The sequence below is a fragment of the Daucus carota genome, chromosome 1, assembly GCF_001625215.2.
Source record: "Daucus carota subsp. sativus chromosome 1, DH1 v3.0, whole genome shotgun sequence".
Taxonomy (NCBI): Eukaryota; Viridiplantae; Streptophyta; class Magnoliopsida; order Apiales; family Apiaceae; genus Daucus; species Daucus carota.
Window position 1 is genome coordinate 52,374,540 of NC_030381.2, and position 27,438 is coordinate 52,401,977.

General features: G+C 34.0%; 1 protein-coding gene across 3 annotated transcripts; it reads right to left on the minus strand.

The window, feature by feature from the left end:
• Window positions 1–785: 785 nt before the first annotated feature.
• LOC108203481 (myosin-15) lies at window positions 786–27,248 on the minus strand. 3 transcript variants are annotated; one of them, XM_017372433.2, is made up of 38 exons: window positions 26,968–27,248; window positions 25,334–25,477; window positions 23,161–23,306; window positions 22,913–23,069; window positions 22,615–22,673; window positions 22,174–22,330; window positions 18,713–18,862; window positions 18,486–18,622; window positions 17,008–17,154; window positions 16,814–16,915; window positions 15,355–15,412; window positions 15,136–15,237; window positions 14,478–14,515; window positions 14,257–14,383; window positions 13,997–14,170; window positions 13,584–13,715; window positions 12,901–13,010; window positions 12,011–12,071; window positions 11,673–11,850; window positions 10,877–11,082; window positions 9,780–9,899; window positions 8,902–9,000; window positions 7,997–8,218; window positions 7,528–7,667; window positions 6,410–6,521; window positions 6,248–6,298; window positions 6,070–6,159; window positions 5,722–5,892; window positions 4,863–5,015; window positions 3,363–3,539; window positions 2,590–2,727; window positions 2,424–2,494; window positions 2,245–2,344; window positions 2,104–2,160; window positions 1,957–2,013; window positions 1,737–1,817; window positions 1,578–1,660; window positions 786–1,423 (listed from the first exon to the last, which is right to left on the minus strand). In XM_017372433.2, the coding sequence occupies exons 1-38, from the start codon at window positions 27,085–27,087 to the stop codon at window positions 1,306–1,308; spliced, it is 4,545 nt and encodes a 1,514-aa protein (XP_017227922.1). In that variant the 5' UTR covers window positions 27,088–27,248; the 3' UTR covers window positions 786–1,305. The 3 variants fall into 3 exon arrangements, with proteins under 3 accessions (XP_017227922.1, XP_017227928.1, XP_063942109.1); XM_017372439.2 differs by having other exon boundaries at window positions 6,248–6,295; window positions 26,968–27,228; XM_064086039.1 differs by having other exon boundaries at window positions 1,163–1,423; window positions 1,578–1,656; window positions 1,733–1,817; window positions 26,968–27,228.
• Between the last annotated feature and the right edge of the window lie 190 nt (window positions 27,249–27,438).

The following is a 27,438-nucleotide window of genomic DNA, read 5'->3' on the forward strand; positions in this document are numbered from 1 at the left end:
TGGATGATGAATAGTGTATGAGGGATGAATTGTGAAACCCCAAATATGAGGATTTACTTTGAGTCCCCAAAACTAAACCCTATTTTGGGATTCCGGATGCGACCAAAATTAACAAATTTCTTTAAAATATAGGGATGAGGTTGGAGAATGGAATGTGACCAAAATTAACAAATTTCTTTAAAATATAGGGATGAGGTTGGAGAATGGAATGTGAATGCTCTGAGAAGTTATCAGCATGTTTAGTGAATGTGAGTCGAATTTTCCACACGGCACACCTTGTTTTTTTTTTCTCAAAAAAGAAAAATACTTCAATAATGAAAAAGCACACGCCATCTTTAAATATAATTGAAATTGAACAAACACATGATTATGAATTTTAAGTTAATTGTGTTGTTTAGATAAAGATTCAGTTTTTAATTTTTATATAGGTAATCTTATTTGAATCAAATGCTTATTAGGTGTCTTATACTTTTGGGGGGCTCAGATAAAATTTCAAGTTTTATAGCTTGTTTCCTTTAAATTAGATGCTTGGTTTGTGTATAAATTTCAAAATGTTAAAGTAAATTGGACAAAAGATTGTATCTTTATATATGTGATGTTTCATGATTTATATGCCTATTGGGTGTCATACTGTTATGTGTTTAGGGTTTAACTTTAAGATAATTAAGTTAAGATGAAGTTTTTGTTTTGTGTATGGGGTTTGTTGACTTGCTTATTACATTTTGAGCAATTGCAGGAGTCCTGAAATTTTTTCACAGCAGAATGAACCAGTAGCAAAAACTAGATAAAAAAAAATTCAGAACAAAGTTTAATAAAAACCGTAAATTATAGTACATACGAAGTTTAGGGATAAAGGAAATTCTAGTGTCTTGACCAGAACAGCATTGCAGCTAAAAGGGATTGGGTGAGAACAGTGGCTAAGGCACCTAACTAAGTTGTGGAACCTAAATATAGATTTACAACATCAAGACTGATGACACCTACCTAAGATGAGAATAGGGCCTAAAGTGAGAAGCTTTACGAGAACCTTGTTACCTGCAGCTCCATGATATATACAAGACTTGCTAGAATCACTTACTTTGGCTTCATTGAATTTCCAGCTTTTATCTGATTCGCAAGAATAAATCGCCCAACGTACTGACTGTGGAAGTGCGTGATTATCATCATTTGTGCACTTAATCATACCAGCATTCACAGACTGATCCTTTGTATATATTAGTTATGCATTCTTGGATGGACAAAGCTAGCGTCTGTGCATGGTCTAAAAAACATACATCCAAAAAAAACCAAGGATGCTGCACAACACTACTTGCTCAGCAAAAACTGTACAGACGGATGTTCAGCCAAGACTGGTGGAACTTCTATATCAGAAGGATCTATTTGAGGAATCGCCATATATATGTCTTCGGTGGAAAATGGAATACTGCCAGACAGGAAAAATGTAAACATCTAATATATCATCTGCTGACATTAAATCCTGACGCAAAAACCAGCTTTAACATATAAAATGAATCATGACAGACTACGTTCATGCAAGAAATGACATGCCACCTAATCTGAAGAGTTCATGTATTTACCTCAAATCATCATCCAGAAGAAATGAATTGGATGTTAAATTTTGAGAATCTTTGTTCAAAATCTCTCTCATTTCACTGACTACCTGAAACATTATACAAATTGACATACAGGAATGACGACTTAATCTACACCAAACAAAAAAATATTAACAAACTTGCCTCGTTTGAGACACTTTGAGTTCCATACTTATCATCCCAGTACATAGTACTTATCCGATAAATTTGTCTCACGGTCAACGCCTGCCAAAGTCCCAAACAAAGATAAATTAGCAATAATAATCTTACACCAAATAGAAAACCATACCAGAAATTTGTAACTTGTAAGGACAAGAGAGATGACCATTATGATTCAAACTGAACCTAACACAGAAGATCTTACCGGGCAAAGATCTTGCCTTATCTCTTCAAGCGATTTCTTTCTCTTTTGGTGGATTACCTAGACAAATTTACAGAAGGCCATATTAGAACATGGCAACAGTACAGAAAATATGCATTTTCATAGCAGCTGCAGCACAATTAATCATACCAGAAAACCAACAGCTTGCCGAATATAATTTAGTTCATGCCAGGACGTTCCTGCAAACTACAATTGGCAATAATTTAATGCCTGCTCTATAGGATCGAATTTTATTTTAAAAGGTACATCAGGAAATAAAACTTTTTAAACCTCATCCTTTGCATTGACAATCCATTTTTCCAACTCTGCCAGACCAGATTTCACATATTCCCCATTTGTAAACGTGCAACATTCTCTCCGCAATAGAAGACTGGCAACAGAGTTTCAATTGCATCAGGCTCGAAAAATATTTAAGACATAGTGAAAATAGAAGCTATCATAGAGATTACCTATTAAAGAGTGAAATATTGATGAACGAGAAAACCTGGGTCGCCAATTTACGAATGAAAAATGAGGGAACCTGCAAAACAAGAGGTATTGGTTTACACATGCAAAAATGTAGTAGAAATGCACAATACAAGTGTGAAAAATTATTGTTGAAAAATTTTAACATACATGATTTGAACGTAGACGATTCATAAGGGAATCCAGAAATTTGATGATGCTATCCCATTGACTACCAGGTGATTGTTGAGGAGCAGTTCCGGGTGATCTCGATGATTTTCCACCATGAACTCTTTGAATTTTGGGTGCCTTGACAAGAGATTAAATAATATAAATCAAGGACTTGATGCACTCACATAAAAGGTTTCCAAATAGAAAAAAGACTCTTCGAAATTCTATAATGGTAGCCTCTGAGTCAAGGTTCTATAAATCCCTTTCTAGCGGGCAGATTAGACCACTAATTCATGGGTCCAAACCTACAGGGTACAGATAATAAATAATAATATAATTATCTATAATGAATTTCAAAAACTATTTTTATTTGATAAAAATTTACATGTGTTATATATACATGTGTCTCTACTATTTGTTGCAAACATTTATCACTGTAGATTTTTAGATCTGTCTTTTAACTATGAATTTGAAAATAATAAAAGGGTTTCGAATTAAACTCAGATCCATAAAACTCTAGAACAAGAATATTAGGCCGGGGAATCATGCTTAAGAGCATGAGGACTATCGTTGGCTTTGTAAGTTTTTTATAGGTCAAGCAAATATATGTACTGAGGCAGCTCACTGATAAACATTAGCTAGGTCGCATCCGACACAGTTTCCTCTTTCAATTACCCTGTGACTTTACAGAAATTTAAAACATATTTATAATAATTCGCCAAAAAATGGCGCAATTGTAAAATTGTTTATTATAACCAGAAATTAATGCATACCTGGATGCAGAGACCCAACAATGGAGATATTTCTTTCTTCAGATTATCACGAATCAAACCAAAAATCTTCTCCACACAGGCAGTCAACTGTTGTTTAAATAAAATAGCAGGATATCTTGCTTCCGTGTGCGACAAGCCATCCTCGTATCCAATATATTTGAAAGGAGATTTTAGACCCTAGGAACCACAAAAAGAAAAGCATATAGAACATATCTCTACAAAAGAACTGTATTTATAATTATATACAGCAGAAACAGAGTTAAAACTTACTATTGGTCAAATTTCTATCAAAAGAATTATATTTATAATGGTTGACAAGTCACACAGAGTTAAAAACATACACAGTGCTTGGTGCCTTTTGATTTAAAATTAAAATATTTAATAATAGTGGTCCCAACATTTGGGCTATTTTGACAGATTACAAGTAAACATGCACTTGAGAATACATTGTATAATGATACGAAAATCAGAAAGTTTTAAGGAGTACTGATACAAAGCTATGGAGTTGGAATATCTACCAAATAGATAAAGCATTTAGGATTTCGGAATTTTATTAATGAATCTGATGTTATCATTTAAGTTAACTATGAAGTAAACCAAACCAAACATACCAGTTATCCCACTTAGAGTTAGAGTTGGGTCTGGGGAGGGCAAGATGTACACAGACCATTCCCCTACATGGTAGGGAGGCTGTTTCCGTGGAGACCTCCGGCTTAGTGTTTAAACATAAATATGATGTGTACATATGTGTGATACATGAATAATAAAAAATATAAATCGTTTTCACAATTGTAGTTTTGCAAAATAAAGGCAGATATTTATTTAGGTAAAATTTTGTTATCTATCCAATTTTCCTATTTAATAGGTTATTAATAGTAATCAAATTAATTTTTGTTAGATTGTTGTGCAACCAAGCCTAGTCAGCACTTCTCTCTACCCCTCCCAAACTTTCAGTATTATATTCTATGCTTTTATTACCCACAGGCTAAGCAAGTACAGAGACAAACCAGTTACTTCATCCATATATGACATCTAAGTCTATACAACATTCCTAAAGTCCAGATTCCTTGATATTCAGGTAAATTAGTGGTCAATTGCTGGGAAACAAGGCTTGTGGGTCCATCGACCACTCAGTGCCAACTGCAGCTTCACCACTGCACACTTGAAATTGATGACAGACAGATTTGGGTTCACAACTTGTACTCTTAAAATATATCATTTAAGTTATTGGTTCAAATAGTGAGACAAATAACAAGATTTGGCTTTGTCACATGCCACACTTGGTATCGATTTTTAGAACTATGGAAGCAAGATCGTGCCCAAGGGTGTGCCTTGGCAGACTTACTTGAGTCACTTCTACGCCATGACCCATCTTCACCACTCAGAAACTACGTCGCCTGGCAACATGACAACTATGCCTCAACACCTTTCATTATGCTTGTATGATTGCTACGTGTAAGCAAGTCTATTAGAAAAGGCAGCAGAGAACTAAAGACTTACTTGTGCAATCCTCCCATTTAGCCCGGTGGAACCAGCAGAACGCTTAGAACTTGCAGACAAGAACCCATTAGAACGTATATTTCTCTGCAGGAGGCATAGAAGTGCCGATGCATTAGACAGCCAGTAAGGCAATATGGAATCCTCATCCTCTGCCTGAAAAAAAAAAAAAAAAGCCAAACATGTCAAATTATCAACTAAACAATCATATCATGATGGACATACCAATCCAATAATGGGGAATCCCAAACCTCTAGGTTTGGAAATGTCTTAAATCTCAATAGACCCTTCTCTTGCCAAAAAAGCCGGAAACATATTACCGCTGAGTGTATGAAGGGTTAACATTCTTTAAGAAAGAGGGAATCTAATATTCACACCTCCAAATTTGTTCTTTTACCGTTTCACTGGAAATGGCAGAGTTTTTCCTAGTGTTGCCAAAAATGTGTTTCGACGTCTTTTGGTCAAGGGGTAAACCAAAACATTTGCCAACATACAGGGTCAGGATATCTAAATTAATTTTCGATGATCTAGCCTTCAAACACCTCTACTTTAAAGAAGGGTCAACCTGAAGCATTTGCCAAAGCTAAACTAATAGGTTCGGGATGTCAATAATATTTTTCGATGTTTAGGTGTTCATACACCTATTTCACCACATCAGTAAGCACCTAAGGCTAAATGCTCTTCTATTTTATAATCTCAGATACATTAAATGTTTAAGAAGATGATAGGGAAGCTGTCAAACAAGACATCGTCATTTAAATGAAATGGAAACCAACAAAATAAATAGCTTTGAACAAAAAGATTAAAACTGAAATGGCAATGAGAAAAGTCGATTAATAAAATCAGTTATTCAATTTATCACCTTCAGAGCAGTATTGATTTCCTCAATAATATGGTCAAAGATGGCCGTTCTCTCAGATTCAAAGGCGTGCCAATGTAGAAGGCATTTATAAATAACACAAGCAGCAACTGGTTTGCCATCTTTGAATCCCAAATTCTCCCGTATGCACCGTGAGAGGATGTCATAATTCTCCTGCAACATAAATTGTATGAATACCAGTACTACGAAGTATGGAGCCTTCATTTTACAAGGAAGAGAAATTGCCAAAAGCCAAAAACTCAAAAACCTTCTTAAAATATTTTCTTAATACATAGCAACTCCAAGATCCAAAAAGTACATATAATCTATCATTCAAATTAAGATAGGAACCTGATGTTTTTCCAAAGTTAACTTTGCACGCCGTGAATCAGATTGACCTTGTGAAGGCGGTTGAATAATTTTGGTGGGTGTAGGTGATTCCTGTGAGAAAATATAAATGCATTACTGAATATAAGAGAGTCAAAACATATTTCCTTTTTGTAAAGATATACAATGGATAGAAACTTACAAACGTAGATCTCTGATCAATGGACGGAAAAGCAACTGCACCAGAGAACTTCTGTTTGAATATTCAAAATTAGATTTGAAATAGAAATATAAAGCATTCTTAGTATTTAACTTGTAAATCATATAATTTCTTTAAAATTATTTTACAAGCTTATTAACTTACATCCATAAATGGTCTAGCAAAGCCAGGCAAGTTGCTTTTTGGAGTTGAAATCAATGTTTTTTGCCGTAGAACCAGATTCTCGCCATCTATGTTTAAGAGCTTCTCCTCCAAACTGTTGTACATAATATAAAATAAATACAAATGTTTGCTATAGATAATACCATGACCTTGAATGTAAGAGACTCTATATTATGATGCAACTTCCCATCAGACTTTAAGAAAATAATTAATACTTAAAAACTGCTTTAATCAACCAGAATACAGATACACAAATTACCATACATATTGATCTCTGATAATAAGAGACAACATGTAGTCATGACTAATTGTAGCTAGAAATAACGAGCCCGTTTGGGGAAACAGGAAACTTAAAATAACAATTTATGACCTAAAGTGGCTTAAAGTGATAAATGTGAAGTAACATTGTCTGTTTTGCTGATTTTGTATTATGGGCAACTTATGGGGTATAAAATAATAATAATAATAACAATAAAAGATTTGATAAGTTATCTATTTAAATGATGATATTAACTTTTATCATATAAAATCACAAAAATAAAATAAGTTATTCAAAAAAGTAACTCCTGCTAACTTCTGTCTTTAACTCGGTTTCTGGCTTATTTTTAACTTTTAAATTGGTTTTTCAATTATTACATTATACACTTTTTAACTTAAAGCTGAAAATTACTTTAGGCTCTCAGCTTAAAGCCCAGACACACAACTTTAATGTAAAGCAAAATAAAGTTGGAAGAATACAAATCGCAAGTACATTAGAGAACTGGTGCATCAGAGTTGAAGTATATATTGCCATATACCTATATAATGATCATAATAACAACAAAAATAGGGTATCTGGGTTGACAATCACATATAATAAAATTTATTATGAACTTCAAGTGTGCAATAATATTCACAATTCTCATTGTCTAGCTCAGAGTGGTTTATAAGTTCATTATAATAATTATAAAACCTAACAGTTCAGTATTATAACTTGAACTTCATGATTATTGTTATAAATATTTGATGGGCATGCTTAGCAGAAAGAAAAGATAAATAAACGTCAGGTGGTCTGTGTGACAATAGAGTGTGGTAAAGAACAATCAAGTAATATGTTAGACCTTCGCAAATCCTTCTGTAACTGGGAGCATGTTTGTTCAACTTCCCTCAACTTCTTAACAGTATCGTCAGTATCTTGTTTAGCTTTAGCAAGATCTTGTTCAAGTGCCAAATTCTTTGCCTGAAAGATGTTTAAGGTATTCTGCGAGCACAATTAAAATAATCTTACTCTTAAAATCTCAAAATAGTAACAAAATATTTTAATCTTGAAGTCTCTATTCAGTTGACAAACCTCAAATCATATAAACTACAAAACAAAAACAGTGGCTATAGTAATACTCTTAATAATACTCTCGGAGTCATTGCATATGTTGCAATTGTGAGTCAGTGTATGAAAATAGATATCTATAGCCCATTCCTGTAGCAGATACCCTATGTAAATTGTCCACTCAAAGTTCAGATATACATATTCTTCTAGGGCATATACATATTCTTCTAGGGCATTACTTTAATATCTGTGAACAACATTACCTTTAAATATGCATTTTCATTTCTTAGATCAGCCAATGAACTAAGCTCTCTTTCCAGAGATGATTTTTCCTTCATCGACAACATCAGCTGATTTTGCAGTACAGCATTCTTGTTGCATTCATTAACTGTGGCCAACTTGGCAGCATCCAATTCAAGACTTAACGATTCCACAGTCTTCTGAAGTTTTGTGATTTCCACTCCCTTTACTTCTTCATTTGATACCTGTGATCAAAATAGTAACATTGAAGTGGACACTAAGTATTGTTTTTTGTGGACAACTAGGTGACACAACAATAAATTATATAAGCTTACGAACTGCGCCAGGTACAGCTTAAGATAAAAAGGGCTACATCTCCAAAATATTAATAATTTGTTATTTGACTGCTCCACTATAACCTTACAGTGGCATCTAAAATTTTTAAGTGCTATAGACTACATTAAGCAGTTAAGAGGTGTTTTGACTGAAGTGCATATGAGGCAAGTCTCATTCCTTCTCGAGGCAATACAGGATAATTTGTTGGACAAACAATTTCCTAGCATGTTGAATGGTGATTTATACAATTGCGGAAGATATACCTTAATAAATTCATTACATCTGCAATTTTGTCTTACCCCCAGATGTCCTTGATGGTGACAGACCAAGTGTGAAAATATTTTACCTCAAAAAATAAGTATCTGAACAATCCTCTCATGCTTTATTCTTCAATTATCGTTTTTAGGAAATTAACAAATTGATTTAAATATGTTACATATAGATGGCTTACCATTCAGAGAACGGACGGTATGTCTGATATTCAGGTACAAGATAATGGATTTTGGCAGTGATTAGGAGCAAAAAAATCCAGATGAAAATTATGGGTAGTGATTACCAGGTAATATTATCAAGTAAAAACAGACCAACCTACCCGCAATCTTTTTTCCAATTGCAACCGCCAGGTAAGATCATCCAACTGCCTCTCAAGCTTTGTTTTAGCAAGGCGAAGAGCACCAGCCTCGTTAGCCTCCTGTTAAGAAATAATTCTTGATACTTAATATGCCATCAATGAAACGATATCAACTTAATCAAAAGAGAGGAAGAGAGTAGATGTTTTGGAAAAATACAACGAAATATGTTTAAATAACTTGTGACAACACAAGCGAATATCACAAGGAAGAGCTCATTTATCTGAAACCCGATTTGGTTATACAATAAAACGTTTTAACTTGATGTCAAAAAGAACAAAAGCAACCAAATAATAAAAACAAAGCAGAAAACTCAAATGTTTTGTTTGGATGGAGAGAAGAAAACAAAATGAATGAAATTAAAGGGAAACAATGGAGGTAGTAGGGAAAATTTGAAAAAAATATATATATCAGTGACCGAGTAGTTTCAATGATGAGAGTTGGAAAAAGAATTGGGTCATAAGGAATGGAGCATTCCTTATCAAATTGGGAGGTTAGAACACTAGTTTAGGTTAATATGAAATTAATGTGGGGAGGAATTGAAAATCTCAAACATTTATTAAGATTATAATTCAAATTTCATTCCATTCCTTCCAATTTCATTCAAGCCAACCAAACACCAACACAAGAATGATTGAGATGAACAGTTCATAGTGGACACTTGTTAAAAAATCAATGCTATCATCTGATACCAAAAAAAGATAGAAACAAGTAACATATGCTTTCAGGTAACACAATTTTGCAAGGTGTGAAAAGAAGTGACATGCCATTTGCATCAAGAGGACAAGAATTCATTAACTTAAAAAACTAAAACCAACATCTACATGTGTTTCTTGTTCACCTTTTTAAGTTTCCGAAGCTCTCTTCTTGCCAATTTTCGCCTCCATAGGCACTGAATTGCTATTATGTTAGATTGTCGATGACTATAAGCAGCACGCACCTTGCGCATCCTCCATTGAGCCTATAAATTTCAGAAACAGTATAAAAATTAGTGGCTTTCACAAACAATTATTTGTAAGAGTTAAGGGAGAAAGATAGCAGTTGAAATAAATTGGCAATGGGGTCCCGAGTTCACAGGTCCTGAAATGTAATCTCGTAGACAAATTAATGTCTGCCTTCAAAGACAAAGTAAACAGTATATCCAATGAATGTAGATGCTTTACTAATGGTAGAAGCTGATTATCTTAGATAAAACCTAAAGAAATGATATCCCTTTTACCATTTGAAAAAACAGCTGCCGCACATTCAATGATTTATAGTGTCAGTTCAGAGTACTCCAGATCCCGGTACTTATAGCATCCGTTCAGGGTATATAGGTAAATGATTAACTTACAACTTAGAATTGCATATGGAATTTGGAGCTGCATGCTAATTCAACTGACAATTTTGAGGCATGATGTTTTCTTTCCAACAGACAAAGAAATAAAAAGTCACATCAAATAAACACAAGAAAAATGCACATACTACAGGCTAAGAGGAACATGCATAGAGAGGAGTCGTGGCTACATGCTTGCTAATCGCATAAATTAAAACTAAAATCTAGTTCTCCAGAAAATGAACGTATAAGTTGATATCTTTTTTGGTATCTGTATGACAATTGAAGGGATATTTAAAACTAGACAAGAAGCACAATAGGATAATATGCCATGAACACTGTCAAAATACAAAAAACAAAAACATGTACTCTAAATACTCATACTACATGCAGGGCATCTGGCACCCACAGCCACATTTAAAATGCATAAATCAAGGGGAGCTTCTGCAAGCTATATAACAACCATTTAGTTTTTTTAATGAGTAACATATGATATTTACGGTTGTGTATAACATACCATTCAAGCAGCTTTTATCAATTAAGTAACATATATTTGAGATGTCAAATAAGAACATATTATATTTGAGAAATAAAAATCACACTTATAGAAGGAGATTGCTTACCTGAATAATAGTAGCAGCCTTATGTCTTTTCCTACGCAAAAATCTCTGACGAGTCAAGAAACCGTGAATGCATGCCTGCATAAGTAGGGCCGAGGAACAGAACTGCATATATGCATGCCTGAGCAGCCATCCCCTTACATATTTCTGAATCGTAATGGCAGCTGCGGCCTCCCTTATTGCAGCATATGTTTTACGAGCAAGATGCCCTGCACAGTGAAATTATTTTAACGCAAAATAGATTCTGAACTGCACTAAATTTTTAAGCAACGCAAGTTCGAGAATTTATCATAAAGAAAAATGTGCAACCTATAAGAAAGAAACTAGCTAAATCACTCAGATGATCTGATGTTACGAGAAATGTAATATGGACCACTGGATTGCTCAACAACCACTACCATCAAACTAGAATTATGTATAATGCAAGATTGCCCTGCTTGTTTAGGCCAATAAACTTGCAAATAAGCACTTGACAATCAATATGTATGTTTTCTCAGATGGTATATAGATAGTATTACATACTAGAGCGTACTAGAATCATCACATGTTAAACACCACACGATTGTATCTGATACAACAATTTCACTAAAGATACATTATTCTTTTCAAGCATATCTCATAGTTTCTTTTGCTAGTTATTCAATACGCTATAAACTTTTGGTGTTTAATGACTAATTTAGATTCCAAAGTTTATAACATTGGTGACAGCATATAAATTATATACAATCTATTTAGACAGCAGTCCAATAAGATAGTTAGCATTAGCACTTAATATTTAGTAAATGGAAAAATTAAAAACCTCTGCAATATGCTTGTAGAGAAACTGCAGAATTCCGATTCGCAATGAATTCCCTGCGTTTGATAAATGTTTTCAATCGGCCTTGAATACGCTTTGCAGCAACATCAAGGACCTCCGCGCGTTGAGAGTCTAAAATACCAATCTGGCCAGCCCTGAGAAAGACTTTAGTCTTTCCCAACTGAAAATGAAAAAGAAGTGAACAGTCTGCCAACCAAGTTTCCAGTATTGTAATAAACTTTCACCAGGGTATGTTCACAGTAAAATCTTCTAAATATGCAAGAGTTATGTTCATTAAGCTATAACTTTTAACTTTTCAGCAGATAACAGAGTATGTATACCTGGAAATTCTCAAGCTTTAACTTCTTTAATATTTTCTCAGTCATGGATTTTTCATCATAACTGCAATTGTTTTAAATGGAAACTTAATAAGCTGAAGTGCATTATTCACAGGGTAACTCATTGGGCATCAAAAGCAAAGAGCACAAGCAGTTCGTTAATAAAAAATTATAATAGTAAGTAGATTCTGTAAATAAAAATTCAGTAGAATCTGTGACAAGCTGCTTATAGAACCATTAAAGATGAAGTGATGAACACACTGGGGCCTCAACCATACTGATCTAAACGAGCACTGTATTGTGTACAAACTACATTTAGTTTACATACAGCAACCATACTCTTACTGCATAAAAACATTCCAGAGCTTCTTGCTCCAACATTAATACTTTGACATCGTAATCTACAGGCTTCAAATAAGACTCGTGATTTATATACATGTAAGGTAGAACTGACATTGACTGTGAGGTAAAACCTACTCTACTTCCATAATTACATATCAAGATTCAAGAAAGCTGACGGCCTGACGCCAACTTAAACCCCAACTATCATAGAAAATTTTGATCCAGACAGCATATCCTGCATTGTTTGACTGTTTGATGTCATGAGGGATAAGTTGTCAACTATAATAGTATAAGTAATTCCTTCAATAATATATGAAGAGTTCTTTCAAAAAACAAGTCAAAATTTGTAATTATCCAAACAATTGCTAAAGTGACCAGCACAATTTCCCTGAAAGTATGGACAAATATACATAGTGTAACACGTGGAGACCAGGACAACCAATTATTTGTTTAATAACATAGTCAATATCATTACTGACTCACCACAAAAGATATTACAGAAATTAAAAGCAGGTAAGTTGGAACCACAAGCAGTAGAATGAGAAACTAACCATCCTTCCATTATTTCCATGGCAAGCAGCCCAAAACGATCTACAAATTCATTATAAGTCTTCCGAGTGGGATAACCTGCTAGACTTATCCGAACAGCCTCTAAAACTCCCTGTTGAATGTCACAATATATATTAGTAATTTTGACTGAGCAACACAAATGAGATTTACTTGCCAATCATACAACTTAACCAGAAATAACAAGAATAAAAAGAGAACGAATCCTTCACATCCCCAGTATGAGATTGGCAAGAGGATATTATACTCAATGTTAACTTGCTAAGCATATACGACATCCACAGATCAGAACCACAAGGATAAACAGTGACAATTAAGAGAGAAGTAGAGCAATGGCAGTCTGGAAGCTATCCGAAGTTTGGACACAACCAGAGCTACCATGTAATTAACAAGGCCCCAATAATTCTCTTGTGCTATTTATGATATAAATTTCTTCATAAATAAAATTTTCAAAACTTCAAGAAAAAAAACTATTAAAAGCATTTGTAAAGTTCGCAGATGACAGTCCACACATTTTAAGAAGATAATGAACTGAAGTACCAACGAGGGAAGAGGATTAAAAAAATCCAATAATCAAAAAATAATATTTCAAAAGAGAATTATCAGCAAATATAATGTCCAAAACAAAACAAAAAGAAAAACATTTAAACAAAAAATGGATACTAACCCCACAGCGTAACTGATGCAATATACTTTGATTTTCAAATTTTTGAGGCCTGTTCAAAGAGTTTGGCTTTACACATCGGATATAATGAGGCTCCGTTGCACTCAGGGTCTCCATAAGAGCTTGAAGTTGTTGCTACAACAAAACAAACGATTAGTTGAATCTAATAATGTTTCTGAAACACGATATGGATAATCTCTACCATGAACAACCACAAACCTTCAAACATATACAAGAAAAAGATTTTAACATTAAACATCAAAAGCGAGTGTCTACGCCAGAATATAATCCACATAGTAAATTCTACCTGCTGAAAGTAATCATGTACAAGTATTGTTCTATGTATTTTTTCCGCATGCAAACGCCCTTGTAGATAAAAGTAGACACAACTAAGTGAGTTGTTTAACTGCATATACCTTAAACCGAGACGCCACTGAAGAAAACTTGTATGAGGATCTTGTAGATTCCTCTGCTACAGAAGGAAAAAGACCAGAAACAAAGGAGCATTTGGAGGAGGATAAAAGATTAAGGTGTTCAACCACGATATAGTCACGATTTTTGTCTAGAAATGTATCCGTCTGATATGTGACCTTCATAAATATAAATAATTGGTATCATGATCACTGTTCTTCAAATAAAATCGTTGTGTGCAATATGCAAGCAGCTGTTATGGTACCTTGCCAGCATAATGGGAGAGAGTGAAATCTGTTTCACAAAATTTTGCCTTGTCCAATCTAGGGTGGCTGCCACAATTGCGAAAAAGCTTGTTTGAAAATGTTTCATGAGTTGATTTTGGAAACATGCTGCATAATCAGAAAATCAGGATAAGAAAAGACTGTAAGCAACCAATTCAGAAACTAACACGCACCGATTTATAGAAGAAAACTAATTCTGTACCAAGCTTCATCCAGAAGAGCAATTAGTCCTATAGGCTTCTGCAATGTTGAAAGCACAATTTAGATTGTAAATAACTTGCGACATCAATTTAACAAATAATTGTGATAGTGTAGTTTGGTGGTGAGCAGTATAACAATTATAAAGATATAAAAAGCAATGTGTGCCAAAGAGTTTCAATATTATCACTTACTGGAGCTAGAGCAGAGCTCTATCAATATGATATAGACTAAAACAACATTATATGAACCAATCTTAGCAATTATACATGCGTCCGGGTCCCTGACAATCAATTGTTGTAGCTATCTATCTACAGGTATTTATAGCTGAAAGACATAAGACTTAATTTTTATGTGAATGCAGGGGCACGTCGCCTATCTGAGCTTTAGAAAACCATTCTAGGGTTTCTATCTTTCAGCTATAAAAAAGCACGGAAAAATTGTAGCCAAAAATCACTTGTCAGGGACCATCTCCCAATAAAATAAAAGAACATGAATAATGTTTCCTGCAGAAGGATTCTCTACTAATACTGCATACAGCGATAAGGAGATAATAGTATACTTCTCAAAAACTACAACAGTTGACTTCACAAACATGGTATTACAATAATACATATACAGATATATCAGCAGTCTACAAATGATCAAACTCAAAGAGGAACCTTTTCTATCAGATCCAGGACATCCTGGTTATCAATAAATTCAATATAGCTCCAATTGATTTCTTCCTTGCGATACTCTTCCTGCTCCATCTTAAATACATGCTGTAAGAACCATTAAATACACAGCAAAAACCAGTCAAGCCTTGTTGCACTTTCTGCAAACAGCACAACATGATTCGAATTATGGTGTATTAAACACAATGAACAGTTAGTACGGACCTCATTGAAATGCTGCTGAAGCTTTTCATTTGCAAAATTTATGCAGAACTGCTCGAAACTGTAGAAAAAACCCAGCGGTTAATAGCAAGGGGGGCATGTAAAAAATGGACAACTTGAATAAATTATTTCGTTCACAATTAGTTAAAACTCCATCTATCTTAATTCTTACAACTAGCAAACACACAAGGCCAGTAGAAAAATAAGTTCAGTGTACTTTACTTTATGTTATTCATTTAAGTTACTGTGTATATTAAAACATCGGCAATTATTTCCTTACATATGTAGGTGAGTCGGTCTGCAGGGTGGGGGCCACAGGAAGAAATAAAATCTGTCTATAACATGATGTGGTGGCAAGAATATCCATATTAACTTTCTAATTTGGCACAAATATTACCCTCAGATGTCCAGTATTAGGCGCTTTAATACATAGATGAATATGTATAAAACTCTTTCTGACAAACCTATATCTGGAGAATTAGTTGCGCACTACTGTTAGGTCTGACGAAGTATAAGAATTTTATAGTTACTGAAATTATAGATTGGTTCATCACACATTTAAATACCCAGTAATGACACACCAATGACTAGGACTTCCATTGGAAAGACTTCCTAATGACTAGGACTTCCATTGGAAAGACTTCTTATAGCAAACCAAACAAGCACTTTGAGTATGTCTGTACTAGTGCAATGGCTTTAGTATATTCGGAAGTACCAAATAAGGTCTTAGGATATAATCATCTGTTTGAGGCCTACTTTTTTGTTGTGGTCATATGGGTTGTATTGTTGCAATGCAGAGTACAGAAATTTACAAGTACTAGTACCATTGCAAAACATAGAATATAATCAATATATGTTATCAAGCTGAGTTCAAATCCAATTTAAGTTGCATTATCCAAAGTGTCCCAACACTACTCAGAGTTTATTACTTCTCGACGTTCTCGTAAGGAGTCTTTGGTGCATTTAGAAGTACCAACACAACTTCATCTATATAAAGCATGACTTTTTGTTGTGGTCAAATCAAATATAAGCTGCATTGCAAAAAGTTCGCATATGAACATGATTTACATGTGCTTTTGGCCTCACTAAACATGTTCAAAACATACATTAATTTCTATATTTCATAGGCCTCAGTAGTACTGAGTTGATTAGAAAGTAGATATTTTATAAAGCAGTAAACGCAGTAGCCAAATTTCTCTCAAAATCCTAACTCAACAAATCAGCACTTCTATTCCAATCTCTATTTTCTCCTTGTTGCATATTCATTTGCCTCCCACGGTTAATTTTTGACATTTATCATCTCTACTTCAAGATACGTGTTATGTTTTTTTTTATTTTTGCACACAAGGTGTGCACTAGTTGTCCGACATATATAAAGTCTATGTTATATGTCAACAGACCTATCTACTGATGGATAAGAAATGAAGGGAAAATAGGATAAACTCTTTTAATGTGAGAAGACCTGTTATGCTTAAAGCACTCAAATCCATATATGTCCAATACCCCTATTTGCATCCGAGAATTAGTATCTTGCCCAACTGATCTATTAATCTTCTCAACCAGCCTGCAGCACATCATCAGGAGACAAATTTACTATCATAAAAGACATTCAGCCCAATAGATATAACAGCGGTCATATGGAAGTAGCCATCACACCAATCAAATAGGCGAGAATAAACAGTCTTTGCCAAAGCATCGCGGCTTGCAACAGCAGCATTACAGTCAAGAGCCTTGACAATATTTCCTTCACGGGTCTGAATTGAACGGGTTGAGAGTGTAGCAAGCAAAAGATTCAAGTCACACCTGAAAAAAGATGTAAATATATAACATTCAGGATATCTACAGAACCAACCTTAGAGGTTTACTCAAGTACAGGTTTTTGTACTGCATACAATTCAAGCTCTAAAATTTCAATCAAAGTATTCAGTATTTGCGCACAACTCAGAGTGAACAAAAATTACATAAAGCCAATTTCGTAGCTATGTGCTCTGTATTAGCATTTAAGTAACTCACACCTCAAGAGTGTGCTTGTGAAGTGAAGATGAACCCTTCACCACATAGACAAAATGAAGCAAAAAAATTCTTAAACATGCTAGTAAGTGACAATCTGCATACAATATCATGTCTAAAGGAGAGAGAATAACATACAGAGGAATTGAACTAAACCAAGAAATACTAAAGGGAAACACATTACACATACTCACATAGGCTATTATATTGGATGAAAATTATAATCTTTGTTAGAACTATATGTAGCCCATGTAACTAGGAACATAGCACACAATCATAATACACTAGTTGACTACTCCCTCTGGTCCATTATATAAGTCATTCGACTTTATTCACATTCTTCCAAGAGCTTTGGCTAAATAGTACTCCCTCTGTCCCACCGAATTCTTTACACTAGGGTTGGGCACAGAGGTTAAGAAAAAAGTATAAAGTAGTGTAAAAGAGTAAGAATAGTGGGTAAAGTAGAGATATCCATTAATATTTAATTAATAGATTAGGAAAGGTGGAAGAAAGTAGTGGGGGAAATTAGTATTATATTATAGAAGTTCACTACTTTTAGAAAGTTTTGAAATGTAAAGAACTGATAGGGGCATCTCAAAAAGGAAAATTTAAAGATATGGATGCAACGGAGGGAGTAATATTTTTCAAATTTTCTTTTTCTTAATAAAAGGTTACTATATTTTTTCTAATTAGGAAATAAAAATTAAAAAATATTAATTTTAGCTGTGGAGTCAAAGCTCTTGGATATGCGTGAAAAATCAAGAGCCTTGTATAATAGACCAGAGGGAGCGTTACTTTGACAAAAGGAGGAATCCGAGATAATTTAAGGCAGAAGGATGCCTCTCGGTCATTAAGAATATGAATATCCTCCGTTTAAATCCATATAAAGTCATAAAAAAGAAAAACTCAATAAATACAGTACAACACCTTGCTGAATGTTTTGATATCAAATTGCAAGGAAGAACAAGCAAGAATTCTAATTAATATAGGTCACTCCAACAGTTGGAAAAGGAAATCCAATTAGAGATAAGCTGCCCATGAGCATCATGGCATACTAAAAGGGAATCAATTAGTATAGGTCACTCTAACAATGAAAGATTAGATATCTCAACAAATTCACCTACATGAAAAGATTAGCAGCCATCTGCAGGTGGAAATTAGAGTTCTGATCCTTAATAACCGATGAGTCATGCTCTTTGCCAGGGGCAAACTCAATATTTCCAAGATGCAGAATAGCAGCTAGAGTCCGAAATATCGCTTCCTAAAAGAGGACATCAAAGTAAAGACCAGGAATACAATAGCCAAATAAGTCTATCTAACGCATGCCTAATGCTTTACAGATGCATGAAACCTGTTCTTCGTGACTGATACCAACAATATCCATAGCCCTTCTCGTCCGCATGTATTCCTCGGCACTGCTTACTCCTTCTAATTCGTAAACGTTACTCTGGTTTAAGTAGTGGAAGTTGCGTGGATGAGCTAGCTTGTATGAATCTGCAACCTATGCGCATGAGACAGGCTCAAATATAGGCAAGTTGATTTGACAGTCCACAACACAATAGAAAAATAAAAATAAAAATCAAGAAGAGTTTTTAAGAGAACTAGACAAATATGTCAATTGAATAAAACCTAATAGACATGAGCCAGAATTCTGATTTTAATTTATTGTACAGTCCATATAATATTAGGAAAACAAACAGTAATTTTTTATACTTTTTTCCTTTATTGTGTTTGAAAAAGCTTCTCTTTTTTTTTTGCTAAATGTTTAAAAGAAGAATTGGGAAAAAAAACACAGCTCCTGGCAAAACCACCACCAGTTAAATGGTTCAACTTTCTAGGCTAAGATAAAAGTTACTCCCTCCGTCCCGGTGAATTGTATACGTTCACTGTTTGCAGCATTTTGAGTCTCCTATAAAGTATATTTCATAATGTTTTTTTAAAATTTTCTTTTTCTGAATAAAAGTTTAGAATCAAACTTTTATTCGGAAAAAAAATAATTTAGAAATATATTATGGAGTTATACTTTAAGAGTCTTAAAAAGCGTGCCAAAAGGTAAATTATACAATTGAATGGGACGGAGGGAGTATATAACATTGTCGTGATGTTGCATTCTTGCTACAATGATCATATAGGCGGTCAATCCGTATACATTATAGATTCAATAAACAATTACACTTCAAAAAATGAATATTTACACCTTACAGTGCTGGCCAACAGGCCAAGTATCAGCATCATACAAAAATGCAACTAGGTCACACTTCTCAAAACCATCAAACACATCCAGTAAACTACAAACTCAAATAGTTATCCTTCAAATATTTTCATCAATTTTTTTTTTTTACAGAAATATTTTCATCAAGTTGATTCTTGTAAACAATATGATTCTTTATTGCAGGAAAAGCATGTGCATTGCTAAAAGCACCTCTACATCACATCATTGGTAAGTTGGTGAACCAGAGCAATTGTCCAACACAGAAAAGATTCACTGGCAACTCATTAACAATTGTCCTAGTTTTACCAACTGTTGAATACTCATCAAAATTTAAAAGTTGACACTAAAACTGTCAAAACTCCCTCCATGTAATATTTTAAAATCATCTAAAGATGAAATAAATTGTGATGGAATGTTTGAGTTATTTTAGGTAAGCAGATTACTCAAAATGGTGATCAGAGCCCTGGATGATTTAAATACTTATTATAATAAATTAGAAAAAGATAAGGATTATATTAATTTTCATTGAAAATTTACTTAGTTTTACAGTCAGAATTTCCGCATAATCTTTTAAAATACCCATCATCAATCAGATCAAAATTACACATTAATATTAAAATATTGGGATAAGATTGTGAGAAAATGTCTGTGTCATAAAAATCCAAGAAAAGTTCCAAAATCAATAACCCTAGAAAAATCCTACATCATCCGCCCTTCAACTCAAAGGTCCCATTTGGTTTTCCATCATAAATTCCAATTCGTGAATTATTCATTTTTACTTATATGTTGTTAGAACATCTCCAATGTGCTCCCAGATCATTCTTTAAAAAATTAATATAATTTATGGCTCCAAACAAGTTACTACATTGAATATCTTGACAACTCCAACACTACTCTTTCTGCTTGCTCTATATTTATAATTTATTATTATCGAGGGAGAAGTTGGAGATTGAATTAGAGTGAAGTGAATAAAACTGGAGAGAAATGAATATTATATTATATATTATTTAAAAAAGAGGAGAGAGAGGAGGCTTTTAAATTTTTAAAGAGCCACTAGAAGCCTATTGGAGCACTAATTTTTCACATTTTCTTAAAGTTTAAAGTTAAGAGCCTGTTTAAAGAGACCATTGGAGATGCTCTTATAAGCTTAAACAATTTAATTGGTAACAAATAATTTTAAAAATTAATACATACTTCCTCTATCTCACTCATTGTGTCCTCAATTCCTATTTTGTTTGTCCCAAAAGTATTGTCAACATTTAGTATGGTAAATTGAGTATTAATTATGTTACCCCTTATGTTTTAAAATAAATGATGTTTGACTTTTTGGCATACATTTTTAAATGCATTGACCTTATAGCCAGAATTATTATTTTTAAAATTTTCTGTTTGTGAATTAAAGTATAAGTTTAATATTTTCATTCAAAAAAAGAAAATTTTAAAAATAATTATTTCAGATATGCGGTCAATGCTCTTAGAGTTGTGTGCCAAAAAGTCAAGCATCATCTATTCAAAAACAGAGATAGTAATATATTTCAAAAATTATACAATTTTTTAGTGATTATTATCTTATTATTTAATGTGAGTGAATAAAAGATGGATTTCTGATTGTGGACAAAAAGAGTGGGATGGAGGGAGTATTGGACATAAGTACAAGTAGTTAGATGGAATACGAATCTTAATTTTCACCAAGTACTACCATCCCAGGAAGCACTTGTTCTTCAAAATTGGGTGCCGCATGTGTGTCCGACTCGCTTGACTCAGCACAGACTTGGCTAAGTAGTAAGTACATGTCCGACTCACCATGTGGCGTGTCGACAAACATATGGTAGGGTACCTATGTCCCGTGTCACCGTATCCAAGTCCATGTTCTTAGCTACGACCTCTATCTATATTATTGACTTATTTGACAAACAAAAGGTTAAGTGCTTATAAGTCTAATTGCCACTTTAACGTGAAAACAAACACCTAGATTTGTTGCGCTGGACTTTTCATTTTTTTGTGAAAACTTAAAGCCTGACATTATCGAACTAATAGTTTTCTTCAACAATGAGCGATAATTTGGGCAGAAGCCTAGTGTCTGTGTCTCAAATATTTCAGTTTCACAGGCTCATTAAGAGGGGCTACTTCAGGGTACAAAAAATGTTTTTTGTCATCCATGCGAGTTTCACTCCTTACTTTTAATTGCATAAAATTATCATTACGGCACACTTGCGGCCACTTTCGTGTATGCTATATTATTAATTGTAAAAACATATTCCTAAAATGTGTTCCTAGAGCTCATGATAGCATGATCTGCAAATGCTAAAGAAGCTTAAAACCCTGCTCCCTAGTTTTAAACAGGGAGGAAAATAAGTGAAGAGGAAGCAAAGTTATCTAACTTTCACTCCTATTCGTGCTCCCGAGTTTTTTAAAGGGACGAAAGCAAGTGAAAATGAGTGCAAATATAGCATAGTTTCACTCCAAAAGTGGGATGCAAGTGAAAGCACACTTGCTTTCACTTACCTTCACTTACTTTCTCTCGTAAAAAAACTCGGGAGAAAGGGCTAAATATCACAAATACAAGTCTCAACATAATAGCTTATACAAGATAAGATTACCCTTCCAGAAGCACAAAGCTGGTAAAAGCAATGGTAATTCCTTTCTGGGTCAGTTATTTGAACCACGCGAGATCTTTCGAGAAGATAGGTTCTAATTGCAGCTCCTGATATTCTACCACTTTTATCAAATTGAATCTCCACAAACTTTCCAAAACGACTGCAACAAATGAAAATAAGAATGACTTGTTAGAATTTCTTGCCAATAATCAATTGTCTTCTTCATGAAAGGAACATATCCCGATGGAACTTAGATTAGTTTATAGACCTCTTTTTGAGATAGAAGGGGCAACAACACAACTAATATACACATGGCATGTCCAATTTTAGACAAACCATGAAGAACACAATTTACGTCTTAACAAAGAGAACAAGATACAGTTAACATCCACAACATACAGCAGTAACCAAAAAACTGAAGCACAGAGAAAACCTACCACTAACCTTGAATTATCATTTCTAGAAGTTCGAGCGTTACCAAATGCCTCCAACAGTGGGTTCGACTGAATCAAAGTGGAAATTAACAAGGTCAGCGAATTACCCCAAAACAAAATCCCATTAAACAAAGAAAACAAGGTCACTAGGAGAGCTGTTTAAGTGCCTAAGAAACAATGATATTGATCTACAAGGACACCACAGATAGAAACACATAAATACCGACAAAGCTAAACAGTGAACTTGTTATCTAAATCTAAATTCTATGAAATAGACAAAGACGACCAAAATAATTATTTAAAATTACTTCTAAAACTTGTTGTTCAACTGTTCTATCATCACTGGCAGCACGACCACCAACATAAGTAAGATATTGCATTATCAATTTTGTTGTCTCGGTTTTCCCGGCTCCACTTTCTCCACTAACTAATATTGACTGGCTCTGAGACTCATTAATCATTGCTCTGGCACAAGAAACACAACCCAATCAAAACTTTTTTATCCATGAAGCATGACTAGGGAGAAATAAGGAAAGCGGACTGAGTTTCAACAAACCTGTAAGATGCATCAGCAACAGCAAAAACATGGGGACTTAACTCGCCAAAAGGAGCCCCCTTATATTGCTCCATCATGTGCACATTGTATAGATGGGGAAGCTTGGTAAATGGATTTACAGCAATTAAAATGCTTCCTGTGTAAGTCTGTGGCCAAAAATCAAGTAAAAATTAACTTCTCGGTAAATTTATAGTCTAAAGCAAACAGTAGAAGAATCACCAAGAGCATAGACATTAACAGTAAGACAAGAAATCGTCTTTCTAGTTTAATTGCACATGGGTTATCACCAATTTAAGATTTTTTTTAAGCAAGACACGGCCTACATATATCTATATCTATATCTATATATGAATAATAGGCAAAGCAAACTATGTAAATATGCAGGGAAGGTATTAAGAACCGAGAGGGTTCATCCATGTACGCTGAGTTTTTCAGAATTTTTTTCTAATTTACATAACAATCGAGCCCAATTAAAAAGATAAATGACTTAAAACAATCCATAAATCATAAACTCTTTTACCATTTAATATATCCATATATAGGTATCTATTGTACCTGTTAATATATCTACACTTATATATAAACCTAAACATCTAAAATTAAAGATATCGGAAGAAGACTGAAGATGGATGAATTGGGAAGTACCAAGACTAGTTTTTGTCTATCAACAATACATCAAGGAAACATGTGATATTATAGATTTGTAGAATATATGGTCTCCTGAAGTAGCCTAAGATACATGTATGATAAATTAAGGCTCCTTAGGCATGGGACGTTTCAATATTTTAAATTTTAGCGAAAATTTAACATATGTGGTGCATTTGTTGTTTGAAACTTTGAATATTTAACCATATCACATACAGTATGTGGGTTGGTTTGCAAGTTGGTTAGACGGTTTTATAAGAAAACCGCAAGGCCCGTACCGCTATCACTCCTACTATTTTGCTAAAAAAGAAAATCTGGTAGTTCATCTAACCTCATATCTCTTTAACCAAAGTACACATATATATCAAAAATTTGTAGGCATGAGAGGTGTATGGAAGCCCTATAATTATGAGGCAAAAATTCCAACGCAGATGGAATGCATTAATTTCAAAGCACAAGTGCTATTTACAAAGTGAAAACAAGCTGAAACAAGAAAACATAGTTATATTCAAGTTAAATAATAGTATTTAGTCCAAATATGTTGGTATAATTCCTACCAAATAAACTATCAGCAAAAGTTTTTGTGCTACTATTACATAAGTATGACCCTATTAGAAGTTCGAGGTTTGAACTATTATAGGTTTCGGCCATGTTAGAGATTTGATCGGATTTATCGTCAAATATTCATTTAATATATTATTTCTACATAATTTTGTTGTTCCACTGTTGTTGCACTAGCGGTACCAAACTGCATTACAAATTAGATTACATCAAATTATCACACAATTGTTACTTCTTAATTGTTACATATTTTACATGATCCCAGGTACTTTGCTTCATTGTTATTAGTTAACTCTTTCCACTTTTCCATCATTCACTTCAAGTGTTTGGTCCTTAATTCCTTAGATTCTGAGATTAATATTGTGGAATGTGTTAGAACTTAGAAACCTAAAATTCCATAACGTGTATATATATTATATTTAATTTTTAATTAAAAAAATTGTCGACTAGTTGATAAGCCGAAGGTCCATCGACTCGCTTCAAATTACCTACATGACAACCATGGCAATAATTAAAGGATCTATAAATCAGGTTTGCCCGCAAATTGCATTTATTATAGGTCAAAATGGACCTCTTGGGCTTTTACAATTGGATGATAGTATGAACCATCGGAAGACTTGGTTACTAGTGGAAAAATTGTGGATTGAACTTTACAAACTCAAAATGCATACATTAGAAACTCTTTTCCCACAAAACAAATATCGGGAAAAATGTATGTATTGCATGCATTTTTTATATATAATACATTAGAGTAAAAATATTTAGAAAATATCCAATATGTATATATCCACACAAAATTAAGAACAAAGCAGTACAAACGAGTTCAAGCCTATTTTTGTATAGATGATCCATTCTCACAAGCAAACAAAAAGCAAAAATCCAAAACTTATCAACTTTTTGTCCATAAATAAACAATTTAATATCTTTTTTAGTCACATATCCAACACATGAAAGCACGAAAACTCACATAGATTTCATTGAGAGCGTATCTCCTCCTCAAGTTATCAAGCACACCAGGCTCATTCAAATATGTCAATTTAGTCATGTCATCAACTCCTCCATGATCGGCCTCCTCATCTCTCAAAAACAACTTATCCGGCAGAATCAGTACCTAATAATCAAATTCCATCAAATTTACGCATTTATAATCACTATTGACTATACATCCAATCTAAACAAATCAATTAAACGCCAATTTCATACAACATAATATATAAAGTAATATGCGGAGATTTGTTTACAACGTTCATAAAACATCAATTTCCATCAGTATTCCACTTCATCATTAATCAAGTTAAAATTTTAATGTGAACGATATATTTTAAGTTTAGCAGGATCTATACATTAAAAAACAAGTTAAATTTTCTTTGGTATTAGGTTAACCTGGGAAGCATGGACACTTTGGGTCATCTGTCGGTTTCCGTATCAGATACAAGAATTCAACAGTCCAAATTTTGAACTTCTAAATAAAATGGAGTCAGAAATCGTGCTAACTACTTTCACAAATTTAAGTATCAATCTTTAATAGCAAATACCAAAGTGTAGTTGCACAAGTTTTTTTTGGCATAATGCAAACGTATTAATTAATATCTCATTAAGTGATGGAATATATATTATACATTTGATTCATTTTGCATAAATTTTATCAGTTTTGTTAATAAGTTTTAGTATATAACATGATTATATATACATGTCAAATTTATATTTATAATATGTCATGTCCCTGCACCCAAATCCATGTAGTAAATATAAGTCAAATTCATGTATCCTGCACTATGAACCCGTACGATTATCCTTTCTTCTTAAAATCTAGCAGTACTCATCTATTTACTTTGAAGATCTAACCGTTGTTATACTTTTCATAGACATCCTGTTAACCAACCATAGCATAAGACAAACCAAAGATCCCTTGTTCATGTATTACTTATATATTATTATAATGTGGGGTAGATTTACACATAAAATTTGATCTGTATTCCACTACATTAATCTGGTTCACAACAAATATATCAAATCAGTTCAATAAATGCCAATCTAATACACTATAATCACGCACGCACATCAAGTCAAACGCGCACGTTAACTAAAAGGTTTAGAGTGTTCCACTTCATACATTCACTCCCCAACAAAACCGATCAAATCAGTCCACTAAACACCAACTTCTATAACTACATACACATAATTGTACACAGAGATCAGTTTAGAAAGTCTATAATCATCAAATTCCACCAGTATTCTGCTTCATCATTTCTTTAACATATTTACTCCAAATCATGTAAATAAACACAAACCACTACATTGTACACACACATACAGAGTCTCAAAGAAATTTTAGTTCACAAAGTTCATTAAAACTATCAAGTTCCAACTTCAGACAGAGACCAGTTCACTAATCATCAATCCAACACACACCTGAGGCGGGGAGGGAGAGGGGAGAGAGAGAGAGAGAGAGAGAGAGAGGGAGAGAGAGAGAGAGAGAGGTGGGGGAGGGAGGGAGGGAGAGAGCGAGGGAGGGAGGGAGGGAAAGCGAGAGAGAGATGCGGGAGAGAGAGAGAGAGAGAGAGGGGGAGAGAGGGGGAGGAAGAGAGGGGGAGAGAGCACCTTCTTGTTAAATTCAGTGAGGAGTTGAACTTGTTTGCCAATAAAATCGGTGACCTCAGCCGCAACCCAGGCGGAGTCTCTATCCTGCACCCACACTTTCGAACCCCTGCGCAGACTCATCTTCTCCGCCTCTCTTCAATTTTGCATCACGAGATTTGAAACGCCCAAATTTGAATTTACAGAACCCTAGAGAGAGAAACAACAGGAGAGAGAAAGACAAGAGATTTGTATTGTATGACTATGTAATCGTAAATTGTCTCACACACGAAATCAAAAAATAAAGATATATTTCTGGGGTGTCGTATTCCCGCCCTAGCCAAAAGGAGTTGGGGCTGGTAGTCAGGATTAGACTATTGATGTCGGTTTGGCTTTGAGTTTTTAAAATTTTGGAATTTGAACTGTCAAAATAATAATAAGGGTTTGAGAGGAAAAGATAGAGAAGTAGGAGGAGAATGTGAAGAATAACAATAT

Excerpts from the sequence above, each read along its gene's own strand:
- LOC108203481 (XM_017372433.2), bottom strand. The coding sequence starts at position 27,087 with ATGAGTCTGCGCAGGGGTTCGAAAGTGTGGGTGCAGGATAGAGACTCC. Across the intron at positions 14,516-15,135 it reads TCCTGGATCTGATAGAAAAG|AAGCCTATAGGACTAATTGC; the intron begins GTTCCTCTTTGA and ends TCAACATTGCAG. Across the intron at positions 11,851-12,010 it reads TAAAGCTTGAGAATTTCCAG|TTGGGAAAGACTAAAGTCTT; the intron begins GTATACATACTC and ends TTTCATTTTCAG.